This window comes from Zerene cesonia, chromosome 18 (assembly GCF_012273895.1).
Source record: "Zerene cesonia ecotype Mississippi chromosome 18, Zerene_cesonia_1.1, whole genome shotgun sequence".
Classification (NCBI taxonomy): domain Eukaryota; kingdom Metazoa; phylum Arthropoda; class Insecta; order Lepidoptera; family Pieridae; genus Zerene; species Zerene cesonia.
Genome location: NC_052119.1, coordinates 2,777,005 through 2,799,336, shown reverse-complemented (window position 1 = coordinate 2,799,336; position 22,332 = coordinate 2,777,005). Strand labels below are relative to the sequence as shown.

The window sequence follows — 22,332 nt, the reverse complement described above, 5'->3', positions numbered from 1 at the left end:
CTGAAAGGTTGCCAAATATATACTTAGTTACTATTATTATAGATTATATATATTCAATACATCCTATTTTACATGTCATCCTATATGTCGTAATAAAATACACAACATTACCTACGTGGTTTTAACATTGTATATTTTTAAATGTTATCAGTAAAATTTCGTTCATTATCGTACGTAGTAGGTACCAAACGTACGTTATATTTGTTTTGTATTATTTAAAAATGTATATTTGAGAAATTTTGAAAACGACTTTTTTCTATTTGTAAGTGCGTGTACCCACAATCATTGCGTAACTGAAAAATATGTACTCTGTGTATATATTTTTTAAAGATGATATGAAAGCTCTTATAAAAATTATCTTGAACTCTTGTTAATTATGGCACTTAGGGGTAAAGCCTAAGCAGTATTTGCTAATTAGAAGCATAGCTAATTAACATGGACCGTTAGTAATAATAATCTGTTGTAAAGCTTCATTTAAATTACGATTTTCAATAAAGCTAGTTTAATAAAAACTTAAGATTGTTTTGTTGAAATATTTATTAAATAATTTCTTTTTTCAAATTTAACACAAATTTATAAAATAATAATAATCATTTGTAATTGTTGCAAATGTGGTATTTAACTGAAGTATCCTATTTTTGGTGATCTAAAAAGCAAACGAAATTGACTTGTAATTATTTAACCCGTATTAGAATTTTTATACTGGTGTCAAGTTAATTCATAAAAAACCTTATTTTCTTTCAATGAAGCCGATATGAAGCGATGGTTTTAAACAATTATATGAAAGCAGTATGATATAAAAGAAAGTAAGGGTGTCGATGGCCTGTGCTAAGTTTAACGGAGTTTCATATATAATATAGTTAATGCGAGTTATCTGTCGGATATCAAGTATGGTATATAATATGTTTTTTTATTTATATTATTACTGCTCTATGGATCGTGAGGTAGAGCAAAAGTTTATTTATTTAGAGGTGTTCGTCAGAGTTAGGTCATATTGTCAATTAAAGCTTATGACGTTTACTGACCCTCTGAGTGCACAGGACGTACGCTGAAATGGAAACAAAATATTTTTTATCGACTTAACTACAACATGCTTTAAACATGGCCGTCGGTCGCCGGCGCCACTCAGTACATTCTCAACCGGCGACGGAGACACGCGCTACCACACATAAAATTTATTACGTTAACATTAAAATAAATCAATTATATTTAAACTTAATGTGTATTGTGTATTGATAGTCCCGTTTTCATTCTCGTAAATATTAGCACGTGTTATATTTTGAAATTTTGTAAAGACGGTAGTGTTAGCGACGCGTTCGCGTTTATGCTAAAAAGCCGGCATTTCGGAATCGGTGATTACTCGGTGGTACTTGTGAAGTTCAGGATTTTTAGATTTTGCACGGACGAGTCTCTTCGATAGTGTCGGTGCATTAGGGTGAGTGACATCTTAAGAAGCTAGTTACGGCTTATTTTTAAACTTTAAGCACGAGATGCGCAGACGTAACTATTTTTGGTCCACGACACGTTCTCACCTCTACAACAAATGTCGTTCTCGAGTTTCAAAATCGAGTATACTATAATACAGGTTTTTGTTAAATAACAATTAACCATGTAATAAAATAAACGGAAATTCACGCTAGAGGGATATTTTTACCCAAGGTTACTTTTTGAATTGAGTTTAAATGATCTTTAAACGTGGAAACGGTATTTAATTTAGTTACAGTATACATTAATTCATAAAGTGGATTTGTTAGCATTTAAGCATGAAGAATGAACCCATACATATTGATTTTGCATAATAATCACTCAATCATACAGGTTTAATCTACGCGGTTTCATTTAATTAAGACTAATTATAATCAACCAAAAACAAATATTGATTGACTGATGTAATTAAAAAAATTACATGAGATTAAGTTATTAAGTAGTAGGAAATTAGGCAATTAAGTTTTAAAAACGTGTTTGATGCAAATTTGAAGCTAAAAGTAGGTGCTTTATATTTTTAAAACGCATGTATATCATTGAATCTTATCAACGTATTGTCTTCACTTTTTAAGTAACTCATTTAAATTATTATCATCAAATACGTCAATGGTCATGAGAAACTCGGTTGTGATTGCTATATTTGACCTTACCCTCGACTTCAGTTAGCAGATAACGTTGCTTAGTTCAAACTTATCTATTCACGCCAATTTATACCGTAACGTTGACTATTTAAATAGTAAATCCCTGTACACATATTTATTTTATGCAATACAAACATAACTTACGGTAACCGACATAAAAGTTGCAAGGAAAATTTTGAAGTCAAAGACCTTTTGAAATTCAATAAACGAAGAGAAAGTAAGATCGTTTAGGTAGTCAGTTTGTTTTATTACCAATCACTATTCACAGGCTTTTTACGTTTCAAGAATAATGGTTGCAAATTGCAATGAAATGCATATGTAGAGGTTTTGCGTTACCCATACACTTTAAGCTTTTCAAAAATAGATAAATTTTATTCAAGTTACATTTCTGATTTCCTATTAACTGCTAGGTCCATTTAAAATATTAGTATTTCCGCGGCATTAATTACATTTATATATTTCATTACTACAACATGCTAAAATGTGTCTAAATTAATAAATATTTAAAACAGAAATACATTAATTAATGTTTATTTTATTTGTCTTGTATGATAAGTAGAGGGCAAACGACGGTAAATGTCAATACGGATAATAGCTTGGGACGAATTTAGGTCCGTCCGTTAATAAGGATTTAAATACATTCCTTAATATCGAGCAAAGGACTATGTAGTTCTTTGCTATTCCAAATTGTTAAAGATAGACCTTTCGAAAGCAGTTTCATTACAAGAAATTTTTCAAATAAAATGGAAATAGAACATTCCATGTGTAATATAAATATATCGGACCTGTTACAGTTTGTGGGCAGCGCAGGACCATCTGTGTTGGTTTCACCCATTGAGCCTTGAAACAAAAAACTAGTTTCCAGTGAATGTAAACACTAAACACGTTACAAAGCTCATATTGTATTCGACCTTTACTGAAATGCATTTTTTATTTATTTACGTTCAGACAGGACATAAAACTTGTCAGGCTCAATTGGGACTGATTGGACATTTATTCATTACCTATAAGCTAACCGAAAAAGCCGCATTTTCCGTTGTTACATTTTATTTATAAATTTTGAATACCGTTTTGTATTCTGTAATTCTATAATTTCTAGCAGGAGTATATAAACGATTTATGGCAAAAATATTATTTGAATATGTACCTAATAAAAACTATTAATATGCAAATATTGCTATAATAATTAATTAATAAAACAATTACTTTTTCTTTGTAATTTAGTGCGATATAATTAATAAAACTTAGATAAATAAATAAATTACTTACCAAAACAATGATTAACTAATCAATAATTTATCAATCTTATTTCTTGAAAATGAACCAATTAAATTTTGACGTAATGCAGCCTGAAATTTAAACTTAGAATCTAATTTACCTAAACTTAACTCAGTCTTCACTATGATTTACTTCAATATTCGTTAATTTGAAATATCTTATATAATTATGGAGTATTAGATTTTATCGGTATTAGCCTTAACCTATATTTGTATTCAGAATTACAAACAATCAACTAAATAGTCGTTTTTATACTTTGAGCAAACATTTTTAATATTGCTCGCATGTGTGTTTGTCTGATAGCATTATTGATATTCGAGATAAACGACTGGTTGTCAAATTGTAAGTTGACCCCATTTCTTAGCGTGCGGCGAGATTAATATTACAATGTGCCAGAGAATATTTTTGTAGATAATTATGACAGATTAAAAGAGTGCATTTCTTATATAAATTTTTAATGAAGATCCTATATAGCGTTTAATTTTAAAATAAAACTATTTCTTTTTTATTAAAATACATGCCGGCAGTCCATATGTATAAGAATTCCCTTATCTTTCGATGTGGTAACATCGTAATTTTTGATCAAATAAAGGCTAATTGGCGTCGGTGATGATATCATTCTACTAAATATATTGTTGAACAAATTTATATATTAATTTTTTAACAAAACTGCATACTTTGAACCTAAATCCAAAAGCAATAATCAAGCATACAATCAACGCTAAAAAATTGTAACAATCCCCATGTTCCTCAACCGAAAAACAACGTGTGAAAATCCGTAGGAATATTCCATAATGTGGATAGTCCATAGGGTCTATCAATAGAATGCTTTTTTTTACAAACCTAATGTTTTCTAAATTCCTAGAAGTGACGACCGTGCTCCTTTACTAGGCGTGGGACAACTGTGGCGCTTCAAGTTCAAAAGAATTCTTGGGTTCACCGTCTTTGGCGCCGACAAATATGAATGGCCCATTCATCGATATCATTTTTTCATTCATTCGTACTGAATGAATTATGTCGCTGTGACAATTTTGTGTTATAGGGCAAGCAATAGAGTTGTTTTACAACATGCATTATTATTTTAGTTAATAATAAATATATTATATTACTAATATTTTTTTTTCAATTAAGTGAATAGTACAATAAATTACATTAAATGCTATTAATTACTCCCAACATATAAGTACTAAAAGCACATTTATCATGACATCAAATTATCCAAACTCGTTTTTGTAAAAAGAAACTAATATTTGCAATTAAGTCTTGCTAACCAGAGGACATGTTTATCCACAAGCCAATATGGTTATCTGACCATAGGAAGTTAGAACTGATAATAATCAGTTCTGTTCACGCATTCTTTAAAATAATATTTGGTTTAGGTCACTACAATGTATCTAACGCTATAAAAATAGGCAAAGTTTTATCAAAATATTAAGGTAAAGTAAAATTTTTAAATGTGTAATTATTAGCAAATTTTTAATATTTTTAATTCCTACATAATAACTACAGACTACAGCAGATCTTATTTACGCTATGTTAACGCTAGTCGACATTTCCAATTCATGCGTATTAAGTGTATGTTTACAAACAATCCCTTCATAGACTGCGAAGAAATAGTAAATAAACATGTTTTCCTTGCTTTTTGTAATTTACACTTGAAACAAGTAACTTTACAAGTACGACACCGTATGTAATTGTTGTATTATCACCTGTAATTGAGTTTTTATTAATCCTACTAATATTATAAATGAGAAAGTATGTAAGGTGTGTGTGTTTGTTGCTCTTTGACGCAAAAACTACTGAACCGATTGCAATGAAATTTGGTACGTAGACAGTTGGACAACTAGAATAACATATAGGCAACTTTTTATCCCGATATTCCTACGGGACACGGACTTACGCGGGTGAAACCGTGGGGCGCAGCTAGTTTAGTATAAAGTCGAACACCTAAAAATTGCATTCCTTAAATCTGTTTTATATACGCAATATCTAAATTATAAAATATGAGTTTAAATGAATAATGTTTTTTATTAGGTACAAAGATTTGATCGAATTCAATTCATTTTCTCAAAACACCTGTTTAAATGTCAAGTGATTGTGGAATATAACTGTATAATAATTCATGAAAACATGTTGTTTCAACTAGTATTTTATCTTCTGATCGCCGGGTATAAATATCTGATAAATAACAGGCATTTCACTAGAGGAATAAAAAATAATAGACTAAACATTAGTAGGCATTATCAGCACAATGTAGGTAGGTACCAACGTAATTTTCAGTTCAAAGCGGCCGGTCATTTAGTATAATTTGCCCATCCCCACATCTAAAAAAATAACCTCCATTATAATTAAATATTGCTATAATTAGTACAGATCATTTCTAGTACAAACTAGTTGAAGATATGGAAAGTCGCTGCGACCACATTTCGCGCAAATCGTCTGATTTACACGTAAGCTTCTGACAGCTGTAACTAGTTCCAGTCGATCTCTATCAGTTTTAATGACTAAATTGTACCAATTAACTACTTATATGTTACATACAAACATTTAACTTTTCCTTTGGTGCATTTTTAAATATGGTGAATGTTGAAATTATTCTACAAGCATCCTTATAAATTATACCAAAGAAAGCCGAGCCGTTGGGACGTGTCGACTATTTTTTTTTAGCTTTGATAAATCATTTTTAATATACCTATCAACCTTCGTATGTTACATATTATGGTGCAATCAGTAAAATTAGTTAGAAATTGACTATTTATAGATAAACATACTAATATTATATTTTTATTAGAATAGCTTTTATACGTAAATGAGTAGTGTAAGAGTTATACTTAGTAAGATGGTGATTATTTATGTCAAACTGGAGGCTTTCAATAAAATTATGTTTAAGGTATACAAATAATACTTTCCTTCCCGAATTTCTGCAGACAACGTTGATTTCAATATCAATTTTCCAGATCACAATTATTATAAGTCTACAGAAAATGCTTTTCAGACTGAACAATGTTCGCAAGACATCTCTCTTTACAGTATAGCTGATCTCTTGGAGTTTCACATCGGAAGATCTAAAATACGGGATTAAAAATCAACACAACATATGGTGAAGTCTTACATAAAAAATCATAACATTTAACATTGTCAAAAACTAAAGAGAATATTCAAAAATATTCCTACAGGAAGTACATACCTCTGAAAAATTTTATGCGCAGTATTCATATCAAACGCTAGCAAAACCTGATTCTGAACATTAATGTGTTGAATGGCAGAGAACTTGAAAATTAACATAACATTATGCGATATAAACATAATATTTTTCGAATAATTAACACAGTTACGTTTTCACTGTGGAACATATAAGTAGTCTGCTATTTTACTTAATCCAATGAACTGGGATATTAAATATTTGTTAATCCAACATCGCAAGATATCCTAATATGAGTAACAGTAAGTAATATAGCTTTTAGTTGATTAGGAATTAGACATTAATATTGATTTTTACATTTTATCATTTAAATAGGTTAGTAATAAAAACACCGATATTGAAATCTCTGGAAGAATGGAATACCTACATTCTAAATTGTGTCTCTATTGTGAAATATTGTCTTGTTTTCATTTCCAATGAAAGCAGGCATGAATGACTACTGAAGTATCACACGTAATACTTATATTATACCGGTACGCCATAACGATAAATTGCTTATCTATTAATAAATTATTTTTAAAACAAACCCAATTAAATATTTATGAATTGACTTTACTAAGAATATGCTTGGAATATTTCAAACAATAACAATTACAGCTTGATTACAAACAGAAGATAATTCGTGTAATTGGGTTCACATAGAGTTCAGATGATGTATCTCCATAATAGACGCCAGGATGGCGAGCTGCCGGAAGCCTTATATTAACCAAAGTCTATCATGATTACGGTCTTATATAACCTAGTCATTAAATTTAATTTGACTCGATAACTGAAATTGCTTGAATTCTTAATTTGAAAAAAAGTGTAATTTTTTACGGTATTATAATTTTTTATATATCGGGTTATAAGGTATAATACATATATCTTATTGAATTGCTACTTCGGACTGCCTTTCTAAAATCGTAATTTTTTATTCCCGTCGTCAATGCTTTCTCATCCCACTACCTCTTAAAAGCGGGGAACGTATTTGCAGAGGCTTATGGGCAGTGGTGATGTCTTACCATCGGGCGAAGCACCAGCTCACATACTCACTATCACATAAAAGAAAGATTCGGGCCTCCTCTTCCCCCACTTATCGTACGAACACAGTCGCATTCACATGATACTTAATGCTAGTACACGTGATACAAATTTCACGCCGATAGTAGTGTGAGGGTGTGCTACCTTCCCTGGTGCAAGCCAATTCGCAGTGGCGGATTTACAAATCTTCAGGGTATAGTATATTTTAGAGCTTCGATTAGCTTACAAACAGTGAAACAGTTAAAAATAATCGACTCAGTAAAAAAAAAATCGTCCCCCAAATTTGCCGCCCCCAAAATCTGCCGCCCTAGGCTCGAGCCTACTCAGCCTGCTGGTAAATCTGCCACTGCCAATTCGTGGCGAAGCGTTCTAACTGTGCCTTCTGTAAATCTTCCATGTATTAAAAGCTTCATGTTTCACCCGCAGTAAGGATTAACATCCAAAATAGAAAAATGTCTTCACTATAAATATTTATCTTTATTCGCTATCTTGTTTTCTCTTATTTGACGTTTGACTGTTAACACTGCAAAGCAACCCCCGCAAGAGTAAACACGATAATTTACATTTCATCACTATCAATTATCAACATACGAGTACGTATAAATAAACTGAAGTAGAACTTAATATATAAACAAGATGCGACTTAACCATAAATTTGTTCATAAACAATCACTATCTTACTACGTATAATCTTACACTATTTATTTACGGATAAAAGCTACTCTAATAAAAATATAATATTAGTATGATTATCTATAGATAGTCAAATTCTAACTCATTTACTGATTGCACCATAATATGTAACATACGAAGTTAGGTAGGTATAATATTAAAAATAGATTAAAGTAACCGAAATTGCGTAAAGTATGTGTAAATATTGAGAAATTCTAGTCCTTTTAGAGAGCTTTTAGCTATCGCATATAATCTAATCGGCTGTAATGGTCATTAAATTTATCGGATTTTCGTTTTCATGCGATATTAACATTTTAGCTTGATACACTGTAAATAAATACTTACCTATGATCGAATAATTAAGTACTTTATGATATTAATTAATAACCGATTCCATTGAAATTTTAATTTCCGTAAAAATATTTGCTTCAAGTTTTGACAATCATTTTATTGTTAAAAGTGCTAAAACTTAGTAATCAAACTACAAATTCTATAAAATAACAATGATTATTTACCGCATTATACGTACTCATTGATAACAATTTATATGAGTTGTTGTATGAAGGAATAATTATGGCTACAAAGGCATTGTAAATTATTTATCAATATTATGTATTATCTCGCTTGTCGTGATTTACGTGGTAATAACAAAAGGGTTACACGGTCATCGATCTACATACCCGAGCTTATCACAGGCCTTAATTTTTCCTATACGATAGGAAAATTACGTACAATTCTGTTCGTCCCTTTTCATCGAACTGTTTTGTCATTCTTTTACCTTTCCTTGATATCCAAATCCAAATTAACATTATATTTTGTAATTATAAATTAAAGTATAAGCACATTTTATTTAATAACACTTAACTGATAAACTAACCTGGACCATTTAATTAACGTAGTATCCAATGCTAAAGTCAAATGAACTGAGTAAACGCACCGGGGAAGTACCACAATACATACATACAACATATAAAAAAATATCCGAGAAATAGTAGCATGGTACTGTGTTTCGTAAATCGAGTGGGGGCGCCGGAGGCCCGATTCCTTTTCCTCACCCTTCTCAGTCCATTCCTTCTTTCCTGCCGTCAATCTTTCCTTCCATTCATCTTCCTTTTCTTCATCCCTTTCCCCTTAAAAGCGGTAATGCATTTGCACTATCTATGTCAATGTTCCTTCGGGGTGCTGATCGCTTACCGAACCACCGCTCAGTTGCCCGCTTATTGCGTAAAAAAAGAGGTAGGATAACCACCACCCGTGTCGACTGGCATTGATACGTTTCAGTAGTTTCTTTCTAAGGCTGACGCGACCTAGCATGCCGATTTGCACGATTACTCTTTATTTAGTTACCTATGGGTACACGCATAGTTTTTCAACGTGTCAGTTGAATTATGAAGTTTGAAAAGGTATTTTTAGATAGGTGACGTAAGACATAATGGGTTCAAAACTTCCGTCTCTTGTGCAAATTCTAGCAGTTTCATTTTCCAATTTTCCTAATATAAATTTAACTCTCAATGAAAGTGCAAATCTCAAAGAAACTTGTAAACTTACATTGCACATATTATCTGTAACCACAATAGATCTATTTCGGAAACAATATATTATTTAAAAGTTTAAAATTAAGTGTGAAATTGCATTGTTTAAAGTTTCGTCTATGATACATAGAAAATTAAAATCCAATACGTAATAAGTTTTCTGGATAGAACCAGTAACTATCATAGTCAGGGTCAATTAAATAGTTATTTGTTGTTTTGCGTCCATAATGCGACACATTTATTGTACAGCTGTGTCTTTAATTCTCCTCTATTCACGTTTTACGTTTGCATATTTTGTTATTAAACAAGAAATACGTACACGTGTCCTATCATAATACAAACCTATTTATTTCTACAAACACAAACACAATTCATTTTTATTCAAATGAACTTTTACAAATTTTATATTATAAAAAATAAAAATTACGCTATTTCTATAAAAAACAAACTACCATTTCTGCAGTAAGAAGAATGGTCAAGAAATTGATAGTATTCTTTATATCGATTGTGACGGACGGAGGGTTATGTTTTTAAAGTTTACAGACACATACATACATATAGATGTATTTACCAATGTATACTTCTTTAGCACGCCTTAGAGCCTTATATATTAAATCAAAGACTTTTTTTAATAATTATCTAAACGTCTTGTTGAAGATATTACCATTACAAATACAAAAATATTCATAAACTGCTAATAACCTTCCTGTTCTTGATTCGGGAACTATATTCGAATTAAGGATCCACATATTTTTATCATTAATGTCTTCATTTATTGTGTAATAAGCGTTTTTAATAAAATTAGATTACACTTATACGATTTACAATACTTAAACGATTTTAACTTAATAAAACTAAATTTTACAATAATTTAATGCATTTTTCGTTTCATATATATTAATTATTTACGTTTCAAAACTCTTGTCTTTATTGCGAATATCATTCTGTATAAAAATATACAAAATCTGTTACAAAACTAGTAATAATTACATTCAGCCCATTTCTATAACCCTTTATATATCAAATGCAATAAATATGGTGACCTGATTTACCACTTCGTATTTCTACAGTGGACACAATGGTGCAGAGAGTGGCGACCGACGAGCGTCCGTTTGAGACACCTTCATCAGATGAGAGCGGCTTGGGACGGGATACACCCACAGATGATCCCGAACCAGAGGCAGCATTGGTAAGCAATACTTGGACCTTTATTGTTTTTTCTTTTGCTCAAAAAAAATTTAAGCTAAGCTAGGGCAAGGCCACCCATAAACAATAATCCCCTTGGTTATTAATTATATAAAACAATTAGAAATCTTATGCGTGTATAAAATCTGGGCATATATTTGTTCTGTAATTTTTTATGGTTTGCAATTGAAAACTGGCCGAAATACTTAAAGATGATAAAATTACATCAATTGAAGTTAAATGTCACAGTTAAAATAGTGTGTGTCTTCCTGTCAGTACACAATTTAATTCATGGCCATCTAATTTTGAACAAATTTTAATAAATGAAAAGAGCAGACATGTCTCAGTTTACGGATTTTTGCTATGAAATTAGCCTTATTCTATAATTCATTCATAATTGTGGTTGTTGGTTACCACATTTATGCCGTTATTTTAAGCTTCGATAAAGTGCAGTGGGATTGTAAAAAATCCACAAAAACCCAAACAGATATCATAGAAACGAGGTCAGAATGTATAGAAACCTGCAGTTGTGATGATAACGCCTCTAAAGTAAAGGTGTAATGTTATAAAATATGCAAATGAGAAAAAAATGAAAAAGTAGAAATGTACAGTGCAAGCTATTGTTAAAAGTGATAGCAAAAAATGTCAGAATTAAAAGCAAAGAAAATAAGAAGGAAAAGGAAATTGAGGAACATTGCAGAAAAATTAATCAATGGTTGCCTATTTTCCACAATTTTTTTTGCCTTTACCGAGATTACTGTAACCTTGTTGCTGTTGATTTTCTAGGGTATTAACTTGCAATTAAAGAATGGCCGTTTTAAGATTGTGGAATAGGAGGAAGGAAATCGCAAAAAAAATTGGAACATTTATTTTAGACTCCCTCATTTGGGCAACTCTTATATTTGGGACATATATCCTGGTGGCATTTTAAAACACTGAAAGACAACTATTTTATAAAAAATAAAATCACATGTAACTCGAATAAACGATAGCTCTGCACCAAAAAACACGTTTTATTACTTCTAATTACTTTATGTACAAATATTATTTTGTAAATGGGTAGTAACAGTGCTAGCAATAACGTTATTAAGTGATTGATTATATAGATGAGATGGATCAAATTTCGCTGAGAAGGTCACTGTGTCAGAAGCTTTTCTAAGGCTATGCATAGTCTACTAATACATCCTAAAACCAATTTTTTATGTCTGAGTAAACGGTGTCATGACTGTAAATAAAAATTTTGGTGAAACAAGATAATGTATACGAGTGTATTGACCAGCATTTAACTGACACACAGAAAGAATAATAAGGCAACTTTTGCACTGATTAAACGCTACATTATCGTATTTAATATTAACATTAAATTTTGTGAACCCGTATTTTCTCAAATGTATATAGGTATATATTCTATAAGAGTGAATATTTTATTTATCTGTACAAAATGCACATGTCAAATAAAATTAAGTCAAAATTTGGCAAACAGAACCTACCACATCTTGTATAGATGAAAAAATAATAAAATTAATGTTATGATATCAATAGCAACTGACGATTTTATTCAATGAAATATGCTTAAAGTGAAAAAATAGAAAAGATTTTTTCATGTCTGAGCCAATGTTTTCCACGGATGCTAAAGGGGATTTTGAAGTCGCCCCCCCAACCGATAGTGATGAAAAATTGTTTAATTTTGAAGAAAATTGCGTAAATAAATCATTTCTTTTCATTTTTCATCTCGACGTTTGTTCTGCATTTTTTTTATGTTTTCTCGTCTGTCTTATAAAATTAGCATTAAAATAGAAGATTTCTTCATTCAGCTGTTCAGATTATTCTATGAACATGTACATATTATTGTATGAACTAGAAATTTTAAAAGGAAATTTTAGTTGTGAATTTATATATTACAAAACATCTCTCAACAACCATTCTTTGGACATAAATAACACACGTTTCAATAAAACCACTAATCAGTGTGAAAATAGAGTGTATTGACGATATTATCCGAACAAAATCCATTAAAAGCAAAGTGCAACAAAGTTAGTTTAATTATTTTTAGCATAGGTACAGATTAGTTTTATAAAAAAATCAAATCTGTATGTTATCTTTATTTTCAGGTTGTACCTCCAGATGGTGGTTGGGGCTGGATGGTGGTAGCGGCTTCATTTATGTGCAATTTTATTGTCGATGGAATACTTTTCTGTGGAGGAAGTCTTATTAAACCTATTCAGACGGAATTTAATGTAAGTTTTCGTCTTTATTTCCATTGAATATATCTCACATTACAAAAATATGCATTTATTATTAGGTTTGAAATTTTGCAAATAACTGGACAGTTTATTAAACGGCAGCTTGATTATCGGATCTCCCTACTTTTAGATTTTCGTAAAAATTCGCTGGTACCTGGTACCTTTATATTTATATTCCAAATTGATTGACTTGCTTAAATTATATTACTATATACGTTTAACATTTAACGAACACCTTACCAATAAAAACATAAAAAAGAACAAAGATTTTTAGTGGTTTAGTACCGGTCTTCCTAATTATGAATTCAAAACGAAACGAATCTTGTGACGACTATTTATAAACTGTGACTGGCCACACCCTCGTACGACGCCGCTGTTGACACGTCACAAACGTGCCTCCATACGTTATTGTATATACCTTATTACCCATTCATTTAACATTCGTACAAAAAATGTACACTTCAATCGGATATATTTTTCTAGAACTATATAATTTATTCCATTTACTTCGGTCGGTGTCGGACGTGTTATAATTGGTAACATTATCATATGTTAGTTTTTGTTTTATATATAATTAGTAAAATAATAAATAGAGATCTCTTTATTATTGTATAAATTTGTATTAACAATAAATATAATAATTTAATATCATTTATAGTAACTATTTAAATCATACAAATAACAAAATATAGAGTTTTATATTTGTTCGTGATATTGAATTCTCAATCTGTCATTATGTACTTAGAATATTTTTTTAATTACTCACTATAATTATTATTAATAATAAAATGCTATGGGCTACAGTGATACTTATGTTCTTTAACAATGAGACACGCTTACCTAACGAGGCGTTAGCCGTCAGACTTAAATTTAAATTTTAAACTTACGCACATGACTGCTATGCATCGACGCGTTTCAATGTTCAAAGACTTTTTCTATAGCACTAATAAACATCAAACATAACTCAGTTATAGACCAAGGTTTCAATAAATGTAGGTCGCTGCAAGATTGAATACTAATTAACGAGTAAGTGTGAATGGATTGGTCGTTTAAAAATAATCGGACGTTGGTCCACTTCTGTGGCAGGTGATCTGCTGTAAGTGACAAGTAATCAGAGGCTAGTTGTGTGAAAATTAGTCAACTGTCAGCTTCATGCAGATAACTAATCAATGTATGAAGACCTACATTTGCGCTACAGTTTGCTCAACATTGATTAAATTTTAACAATTTGTAAATATATATTATATTCGTTATGCGTCAGTCGAACGCTTACGCTTTTTAAATAAGAGTTTATTTTTGAACGACTGCTACTTTAATCATATTTTTTTTTTTGAAATAAATTGTTGTTCTGAGATTGAATTATTACAGATTACGACCATTTTACTGAGCTCGTAAAATTTCAGTGTATTTTCCAGACGAATAAAATTCATCGAAAAGGTTATGTTTTTTGAGACACAAGTGCACAATTATACTGTATCTAAGCTTAAGGCCAAGGCTTCATAGCGATAAACCTTCATTCATTCATAGAATTCACTCATCTAGTAATAAAACATTCTGGTCAATATTTTAATCGTACAAATGCAAAATTAAATATGAAAGGATATTAATTCACATCCAATATCACTACTGGATATCAATTGTTTCTTTTTTATTTCCTTCTTAAATATACCTACTAACTTATTATACCTAATATGAGCTTTCACTTAGCATGTCTATTCGGACTCGATTATGATTTAGGACGGTCATTTTAATAATTGGTATGACATTTATCATTTAACAATTTAGATCGATATGGCTTGCAATAATTATTTTCCGTAACTGTTATTAAAATTAAATGCAAATTTGGCAAGACTTGATTTTTTTTTTCTAACTTATAGCTGGGGCTGGTGCTAGATCTGTTAGAGCTGGCAATGTATGGGTGCAATTACCTATGCATATTAAATACATAATATAAACATTCCTTTTGAATCATTCTATGTTTTAAAAAGACCCGCGGCAGTTCCGTTGCGTAGTTGTTTTAAAAATCTAAGCATACATAAGGACACTACTATGTAACTAGTGATTTCAGTCACAAACAAATTCAATCAAAGACGATGGTCATGCGTACTCGTCAAGCTTGGAAGTACGTGAGGAGCCAGCTTCAATCGTGGACAGACGTCAAAGAAACTGGCTGGCGACGACGCGACGATCAATTAATTACGCGGTTTACGCCATATCAATACGAATTACGAATGCGTGGAATTATTCCATTTCCACTTTCTCAGGGTTGCCTCTGCGTACATTCTACAATTAATATGCGTGCTGAGTACTCGATATTTATTGCAAATACTTACTACAGAATGTTGTTTACTAGCTGCCTTTATAAAAACAATAAAACTAAGAGAACTGCTGCTTATGAGAATGAGAATTGTTGATACTATTCGTGGTGTTTACGTTTATTTTTCATATTAAATTTTTCGCAATTTTCCTGTAGGTAATCCTACTTTTTTTAAATAGTAATTTGTCTTGAAGTATTTTGTTTATAATAAGTAATTGATATATTTGCTATAAAGTAAGTTGTTATTTTATCATGCTGCTGCGGTAACATTCCTGAATAGTTTAGATAAAAAATGTCTATAGAAAGTTAAATGAAAGTATATAAACCTTTTTATGAAAGACAAATAGAAAGATAAAAATACACGAGATAAATCAGCTACAATACTACACGCAACTGTTGGGAGCTTGCCAAACAGACAACACAAACTATTTCAAGGAAAATGTTGTAGGCGGGAATATAGATTTTCGCAATGTATTGTTTAATATATATAAATAGCTTTAACAAATATCAGTATAAAAATTAAGTATACTTCCATTATCAGTCAATTCAAATAAGTAAGATGAATCGAAACTTAATTGTAAAACCAACCATAATCTGTTAAATATGCATTGGATATATTTAACGGATTATGGTTGGTCCAATTTTCTATAAAAAATTTAAGCTAATATGAGGAACATTACTTGCATTAAGTAGAATTATTATTTTTTAGTTAATAATGCACGATGCTAACTTAAAAATAAGTTGTAAAGACCTCGCTCTAATAGTGTTTGTATTACCTTAGACATTTAGTCCCGTTAGTATAGTTAGTACTTATATGTTATAGACAATGACCTAGCCTAGAGAGGCTTCACGGTGCACATTCCACACTGAATTTTCTATACCCTATTATATTTATCTTTAATTGCATTTAAGTAGAAATCATTATCAACATCGATTAAATCTTTACAGAGTTGATTTTAAATCTTTATGTATTTTGAATAATTACTTGAGTGTAGGTAATTAGTACTAAATTTAAACTAAAGTATGTACAATATTTATTTTATTTCATAATTAAAGTATATTCGAGAATCTTCTGTAGTCATAAATAATAGTAATAAGATAATTTTCATATTCATAATAATACAATTATTGTTCGGGTCAAAGTATTTGTAGATAGAGCTATCATATTTATTTTTCTTGGCATTTAGGCTCTTTTTACTCTTAGTTTTTAATTCGGATTACTTTTGAAGATAAGTATTGCAGGTAAAACAATTACGGGTTGTAAAAAGCTTTTATGTCATTAAAATTTCAAAGAACAAACAACTGCGCCCAGTACAAAGCTCATTATTTGTGACGCGAGGTCTCATAGCTAGACATTCTGCTTATATTACGGTACACGATCGTTCTATGAACTCTACAATGTTTACAACTTTACTGGTTCACTAATCCTACACCTAGCTATTGTTCAAAACACTTAATTTGGTAAACTTTAGTCCTTATTACTTATATATTTAATTTATATAATGTTATAGCCGTATAAACCGTTGAAAGTTGTGTTCTATAATGGTGAACCAATTTTTTTATGAGTGCTTCGGTTTATTTATCGCAAAATTGATCCTATCAAGATTGTAACCGACATTATGTTCACCCATCCAAATGCCCCACCAAACGCTGACATGTGTTTATACAAAAAATTAAGTGCGACATTAATTATTCATAGCAAATATGTGCGTGCAGCCATGCATGCCACTGTCGCCTAACAAGGCCATTCGGTCAACGAAAGAATATAAAATCGGAAATATTCACTACTCGCCTCTCGGAAATGAATCTTATCATGCGTGATATTTATCTAAGTAACAGTTTCATTTATATTTTACTTCCTTGTGACTCATTAGGTATAACAATATGCGCCGTGAGATACTTAATGTTTAATGATTGTATGAAGCAAATATATATTTCACCTGCCTTTATTACAACTTACCTTATGTACTGAAGAAAGATTAAAGGGCTTTTAATCTTACATGCTTTGTTGCATATTATAATTAATGAATGTCACCGCTTAAACCTTTAACACCTTAGGCTTTAAATATGACTAATCAGTTGGAAAGGTGTGTTCAGAATAAAGATTTGAATAGTTAAACTGCGTCTAAGTATTTAATCTACATATTAGTTAGTTTGGTATGCAACACCACGTTTGTATGATAAAAATATAAACATCAGAGGCCTGAATAGATAGTACTTTAACACACTACGTTCCATTTTTTAATAATAATAAGATATACATTAGTTTTTCCCAATACTGTAAACAAGTAAAAGAAATCTGTTTGTACTATGATATCACGTTGTTTTCAACAGGTAAGCGATGGTCAGGTGGCTCCAGTGAACTCCTTGCTACAGGGTTTTTATTTATTGGCGGGACCGTTTGTTTCTGCATTGGCTAATAAGTGAGTACGATTTTTTTTTTATTTAAAAACAATTATTGTATTTATAAATATAAATATAAAAATTCTGCATTTTATAAATTGATTAATTGATAATTATTGTCTAACTTCCTTTCAGATATGGTTTCCGCGTGGTGACCATTATAGGTAGCTTGATATCGAGTGCCGCCTTCGCCCTGTCGTATTTCGCATCGAGTGTTGAATATTTGTACCTGGTCTATGGAATAATGGGAGGTTAGTAGTTAATATACTTACAAGAAACTATTCCTCCCATAATCTTCCATTTTTAATATTTATAAAGCCATGTATAAGTTCATGGATTAAGTACTTACTCGATTTTAGTTCAACCACTTGTCAGTTTGGATATACAATGAAAATAAATCAAAATTTTAAGTCTGGGCTAGTCTCAGATTCCACTTTTGCACGTAACACAGTTATGAGTTATGACTATGACTTACTATGCACCTCTTGAAATGTTTTATCGCGAGTGATGAAACTTTAAACGTGTACGTAAATATTAATTAAATGACACCTAAAGAACGTGTTAATAACCTAATAGCTCTATTAAACGGATGTCATACAACATAAAAAATGTATTGTTTGCTACGCGATAACTACCTACCTATTAAAAGCGGTAGGTACCATAGCCAAAGTTTGCTTGCAAACCAAACTTCGCAAAACAATTACGTCATATTTAACGTTCGGACACTATAAACGATTATAACTATATTTTCCTAATAACTAAGAGATAGCTGCCTTTTTGTGTTTAAGAATATCGTCACTAAACAAACCTATTTAATAACGAAAACACTACTACTCAATACTGCAAAAGCAAAAAACCTTGTAATACTGCAGCTATATATAAAGTAATCTAATTATTCCGTTGCAGGTATTGGTTTCTGTATGATCTATATGCCAGCTGTGTTGACGGTTGGTTTTTACTTCGAGAGATGGCGTGCGCTAGCTACAGGCTTAGCTCTGTGTGGGTCCGGTGTGGGGACCCTTGTATTTGCGCCTCTCACTGCTATGGTACTCGAAAACTATGGTTGGAGAGGCACTATTCTAGTTAATGGAGGTAAGTTCGGTCAAAATGTAATCAATGACAATATTCTAGTATAACGGTCCATTCATAATATGGGTATGTGTATCAAAACGTTTCGTTTTACATTTCAATGGTTGGATGTTGACGTTTGACTCACAGTAGTTAAGTATATCCAAATTCAACTCTCTGTAAGCGAAACATATCGTTTTACGTAGTAGCAACGAAGATTATTTGATTGATAACATACTTCAACTGTTTATTTGTTAAATTTTTTATGGTTACTTAACATATTCATGAATATTTAATATTTTCATGTAATAATTTATACTGCATTATTTTTTAATTATATTGCAAACTATGTACTCCAACATAAAATGTAAACTCAAAATAATTTTTCGGCGTATCTACAGTCACTTATAGTAGCCACACATATGTGACCAATAAAGAACCGAGGTCACATGTGTAAACCGGAAATTGTTATCTTAATGCGGTTACACAAATGAACTCATATAATATTAACAATACAATGTATTTATTTATGGCAGGTTGCGTGCTGCTATGCCTGGTTTGTGGGGCCATGTTCAGACCCATAAGGCCGGTCAGAGTGACCTTGGCCGATAACCCCGAGGAGGACAACACTTCTCGTCGCCACGAGGAAGCTGTTGAAAAATTAAACTCTATGCTCAAATTGCACAACAAACTAGATTCTGGTATAGGAATGCCCGAAATGCAATTCGCCAGCAAAGTGAGCCCCCACACATGGATGGGCGTAGCCAATAACACTCGCTATCCAACCGCCGAAGAAGTTTTTCGAGGAAGCAATTCACATCTAACCAGACGGTCATCCGCAACCGCGGGAACAATAAAGACTCATTTATGTAATAAGCCCCTTTTCATTGCCGTACCGGTGGCTGAGAAAGACGAACAGGAAGACTCCAATAGCAACATTGATAATGCTGAGCCATTGATCGCTAACTCTGTTAAAGTCGTTACACGGGATTCACGACCGCGCCGTTCTCACGTCGATTTAGTGGCTCGGCCTTTTTATCGTGATGACATATTCTTTGGGGGCAGTTTGGCGAGGTTGCCTCAGTACACGTCACGAACGTCGCTGGGCTATCACTTGGCTGTAACTCATGTACCCACTCAAGTAGATACCCAAGAAGAACAATCTGGAAAATGCAAACTTTGCCCCGAAGCCGTCCGAAGGGCGTTGGCTACTATGCTGGATGTCAGTTTGTTCAGATCGCTAACATTTAACATCTTAGCGATTAGTGGATTCTTTACGATGTTGGGCTTCTTCGTCCCCTATATGTACGTAGCTCAGAGGGCAAAAGATAATGGCATAAATAAGGATACTAGTATTTTGCTTGTGTCGGCTATTGGAATTGCCAATATAGTTGGACGTGTCGCTTGTGGTTTGATGTCTTCGATGCCGAAAGTTTCACCTTTATGGCTGAACAACATTGCTCTCTCTGCGGGAGGGATCGCGACGATGATCAGCGGCCTGTACTATCACGACGCCTACCAATTTGCATACTGTGCCATCTTTGGACTCGCTGTTGGTAAGTGAAAATTCTTCTTTACAATTCTATTAGACATAATAAGCATTTAATCGTTCAATGTAAATCATCAAAATGCTTAATAATTATCTATACTGCATTATGTACAGTGTACAGTTTGAAATAGAAATGCTAGTAAAACTAAATAGTGTCGATTTCTATCATACATTTTACATAATACTATAAAATTTAAATTATTGTTAAATCATAAATAAATTTAACATTTTTTATTAATATAATTTGGGAAATTGAGGTATTATAATTAATTTATTATTACAGCTTGTTTCGCGTCTCTTCGGTCGATCCTGGTAGTAGAATACATTGGACTGGAACAACTTACGAATTGTTTCGGATTATTCTTGCTGTTCCAAGGGTTGGGAGCTGTGCTGGGTGCCCCCATTGCTGGTAAGTAATCTAATGAAATGTCTTGTACAAAGGATTTAAATGTAGATTTGGATTAGGAGAAACGTTTGATGAAATAAACGGGACGGATCGTGCAACGTATTGATAAGGACTACAGTTATCTATATAATTAATCAAAAATACATTAAAATTTGATTTCCAGGTGCTCTCATGGACATGACTCACAGCTACGATATCTCGTTCTACGTGTCCGGTGGCTTTCTGCTCTTCTCGGCTGTCATTTGCTACCCGATTGACTACATTAGCAAATGGGAAAAATCGAGAAATAAACTGGCGTCCAGTCCAAAAGTCTGAATCAATCGAAATTGCCTAAACTCTGATTGTATAATTTCAGAGAATAATGAGTGCTTGAAGTAATGTCCGTTTTAGGACGTTTTGAAGAATAAGTACGTGTTAGCATTTTCATCATCCGCGCACTGCCTAAATCTTTCCGCGATTCTATTGAATCTAGATTTTAGATTTAAGTGTCCACTTGGCATTTGCCGATTGTCAATTTGCCAAATCGAATCCTTCCATATCGAATTACCTGTGTGAAGTCTACAACTTATAACTTGTGTAATCCATTCGTTGTTAAAACATTGAAATTGTACTTACCAATTAAGCGTGCTGGTCACGTCGGTAACATATCGAGGGTATATATATTATATTAAAATAGATAAGATAGAGTTGATACTCAGCTGCCAAATTATTTGTAAGCATTTATTCAGATCACCATTTGTACTTAATTTTAACATCACATTGAAGATGCCAAAGCGCATAAACTTAATCAAAATTTACCATCCGCTGGGTAAATTGGTATATAATTAGAATCCATTGTATGTGGATTAAATGTGATAATATATCCTATTCATAAGACAGAAATACACGAGCAACATAAAGATTTAAACTAAATAAAATCATAAATGATTTACCTACCTAGTATCATCGATTTATTTTGAATCATTAAATTTGGGTTAGATAAAAAGAAAGCTGAGCAGTCGATATGGTAGGAAATTATATTTGTGATAATTCTGTTATGGTTTGAAAATGCATTTACATTAGGTATTTAGTTTTAGTTGAAAAAGTACAAAGACTCGAAATATAAAATTATTAACATTTGATTAATACGGTACCTACATTTGATTACTATGTTTTGTAGCTTTATAATGAAGTTCTTTTATGCGAATTGCATAACATCAGGGTGAATAAAAATTGAGTGAAGTATGTGTGAATATAGCTAATAAAGCCGAATTGTATGTATAACTCCTTAGGTTTAAATAAATTAAAAACATTTTGTTACTTTACGATTCACATTTCTACTAATACATAAT

At 31.7% G+C, this 22,332-nt stretch overlaps 1 protein-coding gene across 1 annotated transcript; it reads left to right on the top strand.

Moving 5' to 3' along the window:
• The first annotated feature begins 1,120 nt into the window (after positions 1-1,120).
• LOC119833768 (monocarboxylate transporter 10) lies at positions 1,121-22,332 on the top strand. The gene is made up of 9 exons (XM_038357940.1): positions 1,121-1,435; positions 10,901-11,019; positions 13,127-13,252; positions 17,910-17,998; positions 18,114-18,229; positions 18,885-19,070; positions 19,583-20,602; positions 20,879-21,004; positions 21,165-22,332. The coding sequence occupies exons 2-9, from the start codon at positions 10,909-10,911 to the stop codon at positions 21,314-21,316; spliced, it is 1,926 nt and encodes a 641-aa protein (XP_038213868.1). The 5' UTR covers positions 1,121-1,435; positions 10,901-10,908; the 3' UTR covers positions 21,317-22,332.